At 44.3% G+C, this 15,024-nt stretch overlaps 1 protein-coding gene across 1 annotated transcript in view; it reads left to right on the top strand.

The window, feature by feature from the left end:
* Positions 1-4,403: 4,403 nt before the first annotated feature.
* The window catches only part of LOC123036401 (aldo-keto reductase family 1 member B1-like), a 17,602-nt gene continuing 6,981 nt past the window's right edge, over positions 4,404-15,024 (top strand). The window contains exons 1-5 of the mRNA XM_044455624.1: positions 4,404-4,545; positions 8,927-9,094; positions 9,915-10,031; positions 12,672-12,749; positions 13,460-13,582. Coding sequence (XP_044311559.1) covers positions 4,480-4,545; positions 8,927-9,094; positions 9,915-10,031; positions 12,672-12,749; positions 13,460-13,582 — 552 coding nt within the window. The 5' untranslated portion in view covers positions 4,404-4,479. The remainder of the gene's footprint in view (positions 4,546-8,926; positions 9,095-9,914; positions 10,032-12,671; positions 12,750-13,459; positions 13,583-15,024) is intronic.

Below are 15,024 nucleotides of genomic sequence, written 5' to 3'. Positions count from 1 at the left end.
CCTACCCCCTTTTGGGGCACCTTCTTTCCCTGCCTTTTGCCCTTTAACTGTGGCAGCTGGGATCTTGGTCCCTGAGGGCTGTGCACGCAATAGCCTCTGTGCTGTCTCGTCTTGTAGCAGAGTGCTGCAGATGTACCCTTGTGGACCAAAACGAGAGAAACACCGTTTTCAGGGGCTGAAAATTAAAATATGAAACCAACCCCAGTTGCCCTTTTCTCATGCTCCGAGTAATGAAAATAAAAAAGCCAGCGAAGTGCCGTTTCAGCATCAGGGGAAAGCAAGATCCTGAAAGTGAGTTTGGCTGCTCTGGGAGATCCGCTCTGTAGCTGGTCCCAACAACCCATGATAAAATCACCCTCCTGTGTTCAGATGACACAACAACCCATTATGAGCCAAACAAGCCCTTCCCCAAGCCACGAGTTCTCATTGCAACTTGTTGGCGCAGAACCTCTGCTGGGCTTGGATGGCATGGCGGCCCCCATGGCTGGTTAGCCATGATGGATCCTCATGCCATGGTGAGCCAGGGCAACAGTAAATTTTCCAGGGAACAACACAACGAAGATTTACACCTTCAGTATTTTGTAAGCATGTTTGGAGCAGGAACCTTTTGTGTATATTGACCCTGAGAATAAAACTTGCAAAAAGTGCCTGTGGTGATTTGGTGAAAACCGAGGACTGGCACCCTCTTTCATGGTTAGAGATGAACCGATTCAGTTTTTGGAAAGCTGCTGTGCATCAAGAAAGGGCTTGGCCCCAAATGCATCAGAGGTCAATGGCAGTCCTTGTTTTTTCATGGATAAGTTTTAGTCATCTAGTTGCTTTTACTGGGCCAAATGACATTGTGATGTAACATGTAGTTGCCCTCTCTCTTTTACTTACAAGCAAGCATGTGGGCCCCCGATCCAGATCAGAACCAGAGCCAACTCAGACCCTTATTTTCCTGCATCCACTCCCCTTTGGCAAATGGGAAGGCTTAAAAAAGCATACGTATCTACTGGAACCAATGCGTTTTCTTCTTTTTTTAGCACCCACATAGCAGCGCTGCCCTGAGCATTAAACAGACCCAGGCATCCTGCCAGCTCTGGGTTTTCTGGCAACTGTGAACTTAAACCACAAATATTTGGCAAATGAGGGCTGCTATACTGGAGCTTCAAGACTGCAACATTAATATAGCTTAGGTCCCATGCTTTAAACAATATATTTTATTGAACATGGAGCAGAGTCAGACTCCTCCATTTGCTCCTGAAAAGGAGCATGACAAATAAATTAGATTAGCATCAATATAGGCTTCAGTAATTATAATGCAACATTTAACATCTTTGTCTAGCTGGATCAATTACATTTAATACACTGCTGTCACATCCCATTTAATAAATAGGAGCTCTCCGCTGTACTCAAACACATTCTCGGAGCAAAATAAAAATTCATCTGTGGGTGCTTTTCTTAGAAAGGATTTTATGTTTCCTCATGATTTATGGCACTCGTCGCATCCTAACATTTAGCTGTAAACTGCACAATGAACAATGTCCTCCTCTTAATAGTGATGGCTAACATTATTTCTTTGTTGTTGTTGTTAGTCACGAAGTCGTGTCCCACCCTTCACGACCCCATGGACAACATTCCTCCAGGCCTTCCTGTCCTCCATCATCCCTTGGAGTCTGCCTAAGCTCATGCGGACTGCTTCAGTGACTCCATCCAGCCACCTCATTCTCTGCCGTCCCCTTGCTTCAACAGAACTGTATGCAAGGAGGGGAAAATGCCTAGGTTGCCATTAGCAGTTGCCACTTTAGGCTGCAATTGCACACACATTTACCTGGGAGTAAGTCCCATTCAATTGAGCAGGATTCACTTCTAAGCGTACACCAATAAGATTATACTGAAAGTATGCTGGAAACAGCACAGTAGAAGTGGTTAAATATATTTGCTGCATTCCAAAGAAATTGTTTCAGATTAGCAAATCAAGCCACCTCCAAACTTTTTAAATGTTACACTGGGAACAGGCTGCATCTCACTGCTAGATCAGAACTACACGTATGTGTACAAGTTTCCCAGTTCAAACCCTAGGTTCTCCAGATAGTCCTGGTAAATATTCCTGTCTGATATCTTGGATAATCCCTGCCAATTAGTGTGTAGAAAAGAAAATATTCTGTTCCAAATTGGATCATAGGTTGAAAGGTTGCATATGTTTGTGGAATTGTGGTTAGTCTTAATAAAGGTCTTCTCAGTTAGGGATCTTAGATGCTTTCTTTTATGAACCTGCATGGATATCTTGGCTGTTTAGGTTCCTCTAATTCATCTATACAAGTTTCCTTAACTTGGTACCTTCCAGATGTTTTGGTTGCCAATTTCCATCAGCCCAGCCAATATAGCTAAGTGGTCAAGAATGCCAGGAACTGTAGTCCAAAATATCTGGAGGTCATCAGGTTGTTGAAAGCTGGTGCAGAATAAGACAGATTAACCTAAAACGAAAAAAAGTCATGCTGGTCCATGAGAAGGAAAAACCCATAACCTAGCTAGGCAATATTTTTAGTAGTACCAACCACAATTTCACAAAAATGTGCAAACTTCCAAACAATAATCCAATTTGGAATAAGACAACTTCCTTTCTGTGTTCTTTGTTCTGTATCTTTTTAACATTAGGGTTTATGGTGATTTTTGAAAATGTTTGCCCCTGTTCAAAAATGCAGGTAACTAAGTTTTTCATACGGAAGGACCAATGCATAGTTTAAGCTGCAATCCTATGCATGTTTAGACAGAATGACAACTCCCAACATTCTCTGACAGCCAAGATGGGAGAGGTAAGACTTTATTCTGTCTAAACATACAAACCTAGATAAGATTGCACTCCTCTGTTTCACAGATCAGTGGCAGGCTGCAATCAAACACTTTCAGATGTTTTGGCCTTAATCTCTAAGCCTTGAGTCTGTTGGCTGGGCTGACAAGGACTATATTCCAAGCACCTGAGGATGCCAGGTTGCTCACTGCCTGCTATAGGCACTTGCACAGAGCAATGGTACTACAGGAAGCCAAGAGCATTTCACATCCGACAGGCTGCACAGAGACCGTCAGTTTGGCATTGTGGTCAGAGTGTTGGATTGGAATTTGGGACATCAGGGTTCTAGTCCTCACATGGGCATGAAGCTCATGTGGGCCCAGTCACTGCCTTTCAGCCTACCTCACAGGGTTGTTGTGAGGATACAATGGAGAAGTTATATAAGCTTGCTTGCAGGAAAAAGTGTGATATATAAGTATGTTGCTGTTACATGAATGACTTGCCCTCCCAAATGTCCTGCTTCGCAGCCCTGCTCCGCTCTTGTCAATTCAAGGTTGTCCTCAGAGAGCTCCCCAAAGAGATGCACCCCGTGCCCATTCTTTGCTCTTTCCACTGCCAGGTGAAAACCTTTTAATTTTGTGAATATTTTAATAGAGTTTTATTTACTTTTTACTGTTTTACTACTGCACCTCTAGAGTGATTTAGCTGCAGGCATGGGGGATGGATTATCATTTTGATGTATTGTTGTATTTATACTGGTTGTATTATTGCGATTTTGTGGTGATTGTTTTGTATCAATTTTTATTATTATTTTTTGAATGGCCCAAGGAGCCTTTGGGTTGATGGGCAGTGTAGAAATAAATGAGTAACTCTGTGGCTTCCTTATGGAATTCGTTACGAAATTTATGCATCTCTTTCTTGGTCTTCCCTTTTCTTCTCCCTTCAACTATGCCTAGCATGACTGTCTTCTCCACCACGGAGTCTTGTCTTCTCATGATGTGCCCAAGTATGACAGCCTCAGTTTTGGCATTTTTGCTTCTAGGAAAAGCCCTGGCTTGATTTGATCCAGGACCACTCATTCATCTGTCAGTCCAGGGTATTCCCAAAGCTCTCCTCCAGCACCGTGTTTCAGATGCATCCATTTCCCTCCAGTCAGCTTTCCTCACTGTCCAACTCTCACACCCCTACATTGCAAATGGCGTTATGATTGTCTGGATGATGCTGGCCTTGGTCTCCAGTGAAGCATCCTTACACATGATCATCTTTTCTAGTGCCCTTCCAAGCCTCGCCCTTCCTGGAATTTCTTGGTTGCCATCTCCATTTACACGGCTGACTGAGCCAACGCGTACAAAAGCTTTCAGAATGTCAGTGCCTTTGCTGTTGGCAATTCTTCTGCAATCGTAATTACACACACCTGGTCACTTTTTTAGACGGCGCGGCCCATGAAATGTCCCAAAAAGAATGCATGCACGATGGAGCCTCGGCCCAAGGCCTCCGCAGCCTCGCCCCGGCTCGCCCCCGAAGCGCCCCGCAGCCGGCCGCGCCAGGGCTCCTCCCCTTCCCCGCCCGGGCCTCCCGCTTCGCGCCTGCCAGGGCGGGGCCACACGTTTATTTAATGGGTTCGCCGCGGAGGTGGCCGCGGCTCTGGTCGGAAGCGCTGCTGCACGTCGCCCTCTCGGCCTAGCGGCGCTTCTCGCTTCGGCAGCATGGCCAAGTACGTGGAGCTGTACACGAAGGCGAAGATGCCCATTCTGGGTCTGGGTACCTGGAAGGTAGGCGCGCGCAGCGAGGGCGCAGATCTGCGGGCCGTGCCGCTGCCTTGCATCGTCTGTGCTTGTCGCTCTTCCCTGCGGGCTCAGCTGGGCTTCAGCTCTGCTGCTTCGCCTCTCTTTGGCCGCAGGGTTTCTCCATCCGAAGGCCGGGAGCAGCGCGCAGCAGAACAGCTGCGTGCAGACTTTGCTTTCCGGTGATGTTCCTTCCTGCCCCGAAGGAATCCCAAATCCTTGTCTCATTTGTAGTCCATTTTGCAGATTATTTTACTTCATTTCAGTTTGCTCTTTGTTGTGTGCTAACGCTGAATTGCGTTTTGTGTTTGGTGGTTTTGTGGGCGATCGAAAGGGGGAAAAAATCTTCTCTATAAATGCACGTGGCGATTTGATAGGTAGGGATTCTTCCATTTTTATATTCAACTCTGATACGGAACCGTCGCAGAAATAGGATTTCCTCTGTTGTTCCCGGATGGATGCTTTTCGGGAGGGAAAGGGGAGGAGAACGAGGCGGAGAGACAGACGGGAATACAAAATGGGTTGGGGTGCAATTGATACCCGATTTTAACATTCCTGTGGAAATCCACTAATTTTAGTAGAGCTTTCAGTTTTAGGTTACGTAATATTTCTAAGCTACTTTTCCTCTCTCTCTCTCTCTCTCTCTCATTAAAAGCTGGCAGATACACACAAATAGTTTAAGGGCCACAATTTTGGTATACCTTCAAGTTTAGGAGAGCAGCTTTTATTCCTTCTTCCATAGTAAGCGCGTTGAATTTGGTAACAAGACTGAACTGCAGGGTTGCCTGCTTTTTTCCCCTTTCCGGTATTTACTTAATGTGCTGTGATAAGCATAAATTATACCGCTGAGAGCTTTTCTTCTTCGTTGGAAGAAGGGCCTCTTTTGCCCTTTGCATTTTTTTCTCCTTGCATAGCAGGTAAAGGGTAAAAGGAGCCTCGCCATGAAAAAAGGTGGCACTCTAGCAGCCTGATTTTATGCCTGTTTACATAGAAGTTAGTCATGGTGAGTTCCCTCTGCCCTTAAAATACTATTATTTGCAAATCTTGTGGCTATTTAACTTTATTATTTATGCTTTAAAGAAGGAGAACATTGATAAAACAAGGCCAGTTTTGGTCTCTGAGCCCGTCTTGCTAAATATATAGAAGCAAGCAAATCACAACATAAAAGAACTGCACGAACTTTTTTTATTAAAAACAGAAACACGAAAACAACCTTTCTTGTTCCTTAAAAAAGGGGAGATGCATTTCTTGAACTGGAAAGAGAGATGAGAATCTTTTAATTGTGTGATTTTTTGTTTAATTTCCAGCATTCAGAGGTGAGTGTTGTTCGCCTAGTCAAAACAACAACAACTGTGCCCATAAGGAAAATATTAGCCAACTTAAGCTTTGCAGGGATACCAAAATATTTTAGGCTGCATAATCCTGGCTGGTGGAGTTTATGAGGGTGTGGGGATGGAAAGGTAGGACTTGAGGAGAAATTGGAGCAAGCCAGAGTATTAAGGAAGTTGTGGCTCTTCTGACTGGCACAAAGAATAGGAGTGCTGCACATTTCTACCTTTGGATGCAGGTTGCACTTGCAAATACTTAAATTTGAAACAGGTGAAGTAATGCTAAGAAGTGGGCTCAAGAAGCAGATAGGGAAACAGCAGCCAAAGTTTCTAAAAAACGCATTTCTCTGAGTTCAAATTTTAAAAAAGCATGTATACATACCAATTTTTAATATTTCTGTGTGCTGGTTGATATCACACTTGACCATATTGTTTTTAGGGCCTCAAAGGGTGGGAGAAGCAATACCCTGTTTTCTCATGAGAAGAGGCAGCACCTTTCTTATGTTTGAACAATTTATGTTAGTGAGGAAAGAGCCTGGAAGGTCATGTTTTTGGCTCTCTTCCTTGAGCAGTTTGAGGACAATCAGCTTCTTAGGGCTTTTAAAGAAAAATGGCCTCTTCAAAGAATATGGAATGTTTTCAGTATTGTCTATTTCAAAAGGTGACATTACAGTTCCCTCTGTTCAGAAGGGAAGGAACAAGAACCTGGAAGCCAGCAGAGACAAGCCTTGCCACATAAGTAAAACTATACCTTCTGGCCATATGCTAGGTTTGTGGGCATCCTGAAACAGGAATGCCAGATGTTCGCTGGTCATTGCCTGAGGATCAGCCATGGCTCCAGCTTGCTTTCCTGCTGCAGGAACCCCATGTGATCTGGCTAATTGCTCTGTAGGAAGGGAAACAAGCCAGTGGTGCATGGTTTAAGGAGGCATTCAGTAGAAGGAGATAAAGCATGCCTTAATTTAAAATGAGAAGTGGATGTGGAATAAACTTGCATTGCATCCACGTCAGCCAGCCAGGCTCCCCTCTGCAGTACTCCATTCCATCACCCCTTTGCACCTGGTTTTCCATTTCTCTGAAGATTTGTTTTGCCCTTTGGCAAATGTTGTGCTGTCCCAAAGCCTCTTAGGTGTGGGTGGTACCAATTTGGCTGCCTAAAGACTGGTTCACTTGTATTCCAGTGTGGGCTGGAACAAGGAGTCAGTGACAACAAAGGAAAGATTATTATACTGGGACACCTCTGGAATTGGATGGTTGGCTCCATGTAGCGCCCCCCCCCCCTCCTATGGCTGCACGTTTTAGCCAGGAGATCAGTAACGGTGGGCTAGCAGGCGTGAGGGAAACTCAACTGCCATTACCGATCTCATTAAGAAACTTCTGAAAGTTCCCCAGAAGCTTAGAGAGCCAGTTCAGAAACTGCTGTCATAAACAGTCCCCTCTCTTATCGCTTCCTTCCTAGTAGCACTGGTTTGGCTTTCATACAAGATACTTGCACAAAGCAGAAAATACAGCCTTGCGTTTAACTGAAACTGTAGTTTTCCAGCAACCAGACTTATTTTCCACTGTGCTGAATTGTTCTGCTCATTCAGCTGGTGTCATTCCAGTCTAAATCACTTCAAGCATATTATGGTGATCGTAGTGAACAGTGACAAGGCATCAGTTAAGCAGGTTCTGTGGCTGCTGAGGCTACTTCTCCCAATCAAGGTTTCCTTCTCCTAATTCTAAGGTCTAATGAACATTGCAGCCTTTAACCTTAATCTTGGCAGTCTTGCTATTTAGCCAGATGCCCTCAGGGATGGAAAGGCTGTTCTAGACAAGCAGTCTGAAAAACCAGTAACATCTTGAGCTTTTTGTTCTGCTCTCCATATCTTGCAGCATCATTCTTTCATCTGAGGGAGGAAAATCTTAGGGGAGGAACCTTTGCAGATTGACTGAAAAGAAAACCAGTGCTGTGTGTAAATTACAATTTCTGAGGCTGACACATCAGTTAAAATCTTTGTCAAGGACACTGGCTGTATTCACAGACAGGTCCTGGCCTGCTGTTGTTATACGAGCATCACTCTTGCTGAATAATGCAACTCTTATCAGTGCCTCTGACAAATATTGCAATAGAAACATGTTTGGCTGCCAAAATCGCAAGTAGGACTAGCAACAAGATTATCGCTGTGCATCCTCACCAGGGAGAACCTGTTCCAGGTGCAAGCCAGGCCTGCCCCCATCCAGCATATGGTGAGTTTAGGCAAGACATTGGTAGTCCCACTACCCACACGCTCCATTTTCTTCTCTACCTTCAGGTTAAAGATGAATCGGAGTCAACCTTGTCTGTAGTGCACATTGTTTAGAGTGAGGGAGTTGATTGTACTTAGTTGCTTTTTGTGTGGCATGTCAGGAACTCATCAGCAGTGTCTCAGAGGGTGGACATGGTTGGCCCCACCAACAGGAGGCCCCTGAAGGCCTTCCTCCTCTTCTTCATTGCAACCTGCTGGAACATCTGCCTCTCACCCTGCCCAACAACAGCAGCGGTAAAAAGAGAAGCAGAACCTTGTGCTGGCACCATTCATAAAGCCTGTGTAGTAGCCCTGTCCAAGCATAATGTGTAAGCACAATTTTTTCTGGCCTGTGGTTCAGCATTATGCCTCACCAGATAAGCCATGGTTAAAGATTGCCTGCAAACCAGGATGCGTAACCATGGTTTGAAATAGACTTGTACACCATGGTGTTCATTAACTATGGTTAAGTATGAGCATCTACACAGAGCATGATGAAGGCCATTTCTTCATCTTGACAGACTTTTGGTTTTCCAGGTGACAAGCAAGGTGCCGTGTGTGTCTGCACAAGCCAGACTCGTAGTTTCACTGTATTTAGAGTTTCACCCCAGGCTACGGCAGCAAACCCTGGTTGCTGTGGACTGTGGCTAACCATTATGTCTAAATCCGGCCAGTATTCTCACCTTTGTCACAGAGAAAAATGGAAAATGCTTGTGAAGGAAAGAATGAGCGTGTGGCAAGTTGTGGTCTTTGAACAGGATTTTTGTCATTCAGGCACCAGCAGGACAAGTAGCAAATGCAGTCAAGAAGGCCATTGACGTGGGATATCGCCACATAGACTGTGCCTTTGTGTACCAAAATGAAGAAGAAGTTGGTAATGGAATCCAAGAGAAGATTAAGGCTGGGGTTGTAAAGCGTGAGGATATGTTCATCGTTAGTAAGGTATTTATAGTGACAATTCCTACCATTTTCTGTTTTATTTTTTTCCCATGGGTTGCCAGACATTTTAGTTCATGAGTAAATGTGGTCAAACTGTTTCTCTCTCAGAGAGCTGCATGAAAGCTGATGAAAGGCTCTTCAGAGGTCTTGAGTCTCTGACGATGAGACCATATGTAATAGCGTGGTCACACTGGGAGTCTGAGCTTTAAGGAAGCACAACCTCATCTGCAACAGGCCGAATGCCCTCTGCCAGAGGAAGCAAGCAACCCACTGATAGCATCTATCCGAATTAGGACTGAGCTTCAGTTTATTGGCCTACATCCTCTCCATTACCAATCCTGGGCAAAGGTCCATTTGAGGTGGGAAGGAGCTGTGTCTGGATTCAGCTGTTTCTACCTGAAATCCAGACCAATTGTGTTTTAAATTCCCTGAATAGGGTAACTGAGCTATTTCAGGAGTCCAGCTGCAGTTGCTGAATCCCTGGGCTTTTTCTTAAAATTTGGCTCTACCCCAGGAGAGGGCAGAATTCAGATCTCCAGATGTTTTGGCCTCCAAGTCCTAGAGACTTAGGCCAGTGTGGTCAGAATGCTGGGAGCTGAAATCTAAAACAGCTGGTGCTCTACCCATCTCTGCTGTATACTTTATATTATGAATCAAATATCAGACCTTCTTCTGCAGTCATTAGGTAGTTGGATAAAGGGGCCATTTCTTCTAGTTCATGTGTGAAACTTCTTTTCCATGGGTGGGGAACCCTTGTGGAAAGACTTCCCTAATGAGTTAACCTCTCTGGTTGTCTGTATTTGTTTCCCGTTTCTTCCTGCAGCTTTGGTGCACATTCCATGAAAAACCGCTGGTGAAGGGAGCATGTAAGGCAACCCTTGATGCCCTGAAGCTGGACTACCTGGACCTTTACCTCATTCATTGGCCTTTAGGATTCAAGGTACACCAAACCTCCTTCCATTTTTGGATGAACTTTACAAAACTCCCATCCATTTTTTTTTACAGGGGATCTGATGGGTGAACTATCATGGTACTACATGAAATAACCTTTCCCAACCTGGGATGTGTTGGACTACAACTCCCATCAACCCCAGCCATCATGGTCACATCCCAGGTTGTGGAAGGTTGACCTAAATGAAGTTGTGCTGATGGTCCTAACTCATATGCCAAAAGTTGGCCACTTTTACTGCATAATTCGCCATCAGCTCTTTGTAGGGGAGTATGATGGGCTAAACTACCATTGTTTAACCCACAGTTTGTTGCTGGGTTGTTTATTCCTGAACAACCCTGCAGTCTGGATTGCACATCTCACACTACACCTGTGACGTTGCTAATCAGTTGTGGGATACAAGGGGAAGAGACAGGCATTCAGCAAGCAAGAACCCAGTGGTTACTGTTCCATATGAACAGGGACATTGTATTCGCACCAAGTAATCCATGAACCTAGATGAACTATTTATATCATTACACTGTGACGTTTACTTTCACAACATGTAATAGTAACTGCAAACTTGGATGACTTTAAAAGGTGGTAAGACAAATTCACTCAATAACGAAAAGAGATTTTGCAGTCCTTGGCTCAGGTATCAACATAAATGGAGATAGACCAGGAATTAGAAGAAGTCTGGAACTTGGAAGGGCAACAGTGGAGGGACTAGGTAAGATCTTCAAGTGTGAAGATAACTTGCTGGAAACCAAGGGCAAGGTCATCAACACTCTTGTATTCCTGATCACTGTGTGTGGATGTGAAAGCTGGACAGTGTAGAACCCTGGACTGTCAGGAAAAAGAACAAGTGGGTCCTACACCAAATCAAGTCAGAACTTTCTGGAAGCCAAAATGGCAAATGAGACTGTCACTCTTTCGAAAGTCAGAGGAAGACCAAATACGAGACGATTCAGTTCTGTGCAGGAAGCCACAACCCTGAGTTGACAAAAAGTTGAGCAGGGCCTTTGGGAGGACGTGCATTCAGTCACAGGGTCTCCATAAGTCAGAGACGACTTGACAACATGTAACAACACCTTTCAGTGCCAGGCGCTGGGGTACATGAGAAGGAAGGTGCTGTAGCACTAGTTTCCTGCTTGTGGACTCCCATGCCGTGTGGTTGGACACTGCAGGAACAAAAGCTGGCCTTTGGCCTTTGATCTGATCCATAAGGGCTTTTTTATGTTAATGTATAACAGATATAAATTATGCTGATATAGCTTGAAATAGCACGTATAGGTGTGTCTGCAATTAAAAAGTATGAACCGCCATTCCAGACGAAGTGTGCTTCAGAGCATTCCTCAGGTTTATTATAAAGATTTTAGTATAAAATAAAGATGAGGATTATTGGTATTTTAAGCTGGTGTCATGCTGGGCCATAGAAGTGAATGGACTTCACCTGCATTGTTTGCACAGGAGTACATATACAGATACATATTTTGAGTGGTGAGTCTGTAAGTAGAAGCGATAAATATACAGTCTCCCTGCAACAAGCTTGGAAAAAGCAGGTTCTGTGTGTTCATAGCAGAAATGGGTCATGCTCAGCATGGATTGCTAGAACCTAATGACTTCACTAACCCCAAACAGATGTTCCCTTCGAGCAGTTTTTTAAGCTGTTAGAAGGCTGATCCAGCACCATGCCCTTCCTGCGAAAGTTGCCCAGACTTCCCCTTTTCTCCCCTTTTTAACTTTCCGGTATCTTTGCCCACCAGCCTGGGCTTCCCCATCCCTTCACAGTGAGTTGGCATGGGATGGCATGCATGTGTTTGTGGGGGTGGAAGGGAGCCCAGGCCTCATGACTGACACCAGCCTCCAGCCCTGTGCTGTGTGCTGCCTTATAAGGTGGGGAAGGGAGCCCACCCATAAGCTAAAGGCATAAAACGGAGGGAAAGACTGACTTCTAACTGTCAAGAGTTTGCACTTTACAAAGCTTCCAAACTTTGTTAGTCCGTAATGTCCATGAACTTGGCATGGGGTATCAGGATAGGAGGAGACCCTTTTAGCGTACCTGAGTGCAGGAAGCTGCAGCTTACACTTGCAACCCCAGGAGTCTACTAGATTCTGCCTCAGTCAACTTCCTGGACAATCGTCTTATAGGAAAATGTTGTGTGGCTGGCAGGTTGATAAGTCAGCGGTTTTACTTGTAGATCAGAGGGCTGATGCTGCTCACACTGTAGGAGGAAGGCCTATGCACCCGCCATAGCACAGTGGTTGAGCAGATGCTTTCTGCTCTCTGGCACCGAGCCTGATGGGCCAGCAGGCTGGTTCTGGTCAAGGCTTTTCCCCCTTGTCACAGGGTTCCAGATTCAAGGTTCTGCACTTATTGTTAAAGTCTATTTGATTGAAGGCCTGGGAAAAACCTGTTGTCTGCCTCTATATGGCAAACCTCTCCAGCAGTGTCTGGTAGTGATACATTACTGGTACTACCCAGAGGTTTTTGGATTCCAGTATCCCTAACCCCTGGCTTGCCATCTATGCTGGTTGAGGAAGATGGGAGCTATAGTCCAAAATACCTTGAAGACACCGAATTGGGAGCTTACATGGCCATTTTAGCTATTCAGAAGAAAACTTACTGATGTTTCTCCTTTGCTTTAACAGTCTGGAGAGTCCCTGTTTCCTTCCGATGAAAAGGGCATGATAATACCTGGTGACACAACAATTTTAGAGACCTGGGAGGTATGTATGGCTACAATTAGAAGTTTCTCTTTGTTCTTTGTGCCATCGCATGTATGCAGGTACTGTTAGCTGCCCAGCACCCTAGGGGAATTTTTATTGTTATTTCAGCATCTTCTTTGGATATGATTTGGGCTGTGTCCATGCTAATGCTGTTTAACTTGTGTAGCAGCCCAGGTGATGTTTTCATTCTGCCCTGCATTTGCTTGTCTCTCTTTGAGTCCCTTCTAAAGTTCTTCATGGTGACAGTGTTACTGTGGCTCTGGAAACAGAAGGCCAGGAAGGATCCTGCCTCTTTGCATGCCCAACACTCTGCATGGGACTCTTATCACATCAGAATGCAAATAGGAGAATGACACAACTCAAATTCCCAAATGTGCCCACAGGTCCAAAGGGTTGGAGAACCCTGTTCTACAGATTTCAATATCATTAACCTGCAATCAAAGTAAGGCATGTCATGGAGAAGCAGAGGAAATAATGTGAGGGAATTTTCAAGTATTTGTGTAATCTCTGTTTCTCCTCCAGCATTCTAAGTTCCAGAAGGACTGCACCATGTCACATTTCTGAACATCTCCTTAATAGAGATTATAGAGGGCTCCTTAAGCATTAAGATTTCTCAAGGCTAGCTCAGGAAGAAGTCAGTGCAGAGAGATCGCTGTGGTAACATGCATATTATGGTTATATAAAAATGTTGGACCTCAATGTGCTTTCAGGCAATGGAAGAATTGGTGGATGCTGGACTTGTGAAAGCCATTGGTGTTTCCAATTTCAATCATGAACAAATTGAGAGTATCTTGAACAAGCCTGGCTTGAAGTACAAGCCTGCAAATAACCAGGTAAGATGCTTAGTGATGTAAGGTATATAATCAGGTAAGATGGCTGGTGATGTAATTGAAATCACTGTGTTTGGGCAATTATGACTGGTATATTCTTCTGTGGTGGAGGATAACTAGACAAAAGCCCATGCTTCTAGAGGACATTGGAAAGCACCACCATCTTGCTTTTCTACCACAAAATTATCATTTCCAAGCTTTATAAAGTGCTTTGCAATTCTCAGTTATTATGTTTGCTTAAAATATTTTAAAATTTCCCTCCAACTTCACAGGTTTCAGGGCAGTGTACAAGGTGATGCTGGAAACTGTCATACAGTATACATAAAAACAATAAAGCACCACCATCATAAAAAATTAAAAATGTGCAAGCCAGATCATTTTTATGTGGCACCAAAAAGGTTGCAAATGGAAGGGTTTTTCTGCAGTCTGGATGCCGCTGCTAAGGAGGTTTTCTCTCTTGTCTCATCAATCTGATCTTGTCAGAAATGTGGAGAAATGTAGTCGACCCACTGGTTAAATGCCAACTCAACCCTTGATGGATTATGCCCAGAAAAGAAGCTAGCAATGCTGTGGCTTTGCTTTCTAAGAACCATAAAACTGCAAAAGACAGAGGGAAGGGATTGCTGTTTGCAAGAGAGAGTTGCAGGAAACCAAGCATTCCTACACACCTGGGTTGCTTTCCCTCTTACAGAAGGGTTAGTGTCATTGGATTGTAAAAAGGTTCCATCCTACCCTTCAGTTGAAAAGGCTTCCAGAATGGCTTGCAAAGGCCAGTAATAAGACAGAACAGTTGGAATGTGTGAATGGACAAGCAGTCTGCACTAAGCAACCCTAAAGGTGAGCCACAGAGTGTGACTTGTACACTGCTGCAGAGTACTGTGTGACAGAAGGGGGGATGCTTCAGGATAATATTACCTTCTAAATATAGCCTGCAAGCCCTGCTAGATCCTTCTCTGTGTATAAGTGCCTTCCCATTTTTCCCAGTTTATTTCTTTAAACAAACTTTCTCTTACTCAACCTGAGGTATGCTGCAGAGTCCATTCCATAAGCTTGGCTGATAACGAATGATCAAACTAATGCATAGGATTTCTGGGAAGTTGTTGTGTACCTTGGCAATAAGGATTGCAGCTGAGTGTAGGATGAACTCCCAGCAACTCTGTAATTCTATCTGATGCATATCAGCATCCTTGTTAGTTCAGCAGCAAGACACGGAGTCAAGAAACAAAGAAACACAGACTGCAAATGTATTCCAAGTTTTTTTTCCTATCTGGTCACTGAAGGAGATCTAAAGACTTGGTCCCTGGTGTTCATATGGTCATCCCACTTCTGGCTTTGAAAAATAGGTCCTGCAGGCTTTTGCAGTATTTAAAAAAACTTGAAAAACAGTTTGATCAGAGAGAGGAGTGGGACAAAATGTTTGTTGTGATATAGACCAGCTTTCCCCA

Source organism: Varanus komodoensis, unplaced genomic scaffold (genome assembly GCF_004798865.1).
Source record: "Varanus komodoensis strain SLA01 unplaced genomic scaffold, ASM479886v1 scaffold8, whole genome shotgun sequence".
NCBI classification, from domain to species: Eukaryota; Metazoa; Chordata; class Lepidosauria; order Squamata; family Varanidae; genus Varanus; species Varanus komodoensis.
This window is presented reverse-complemented; position numbering and strand designations above follow the sequence as displayed.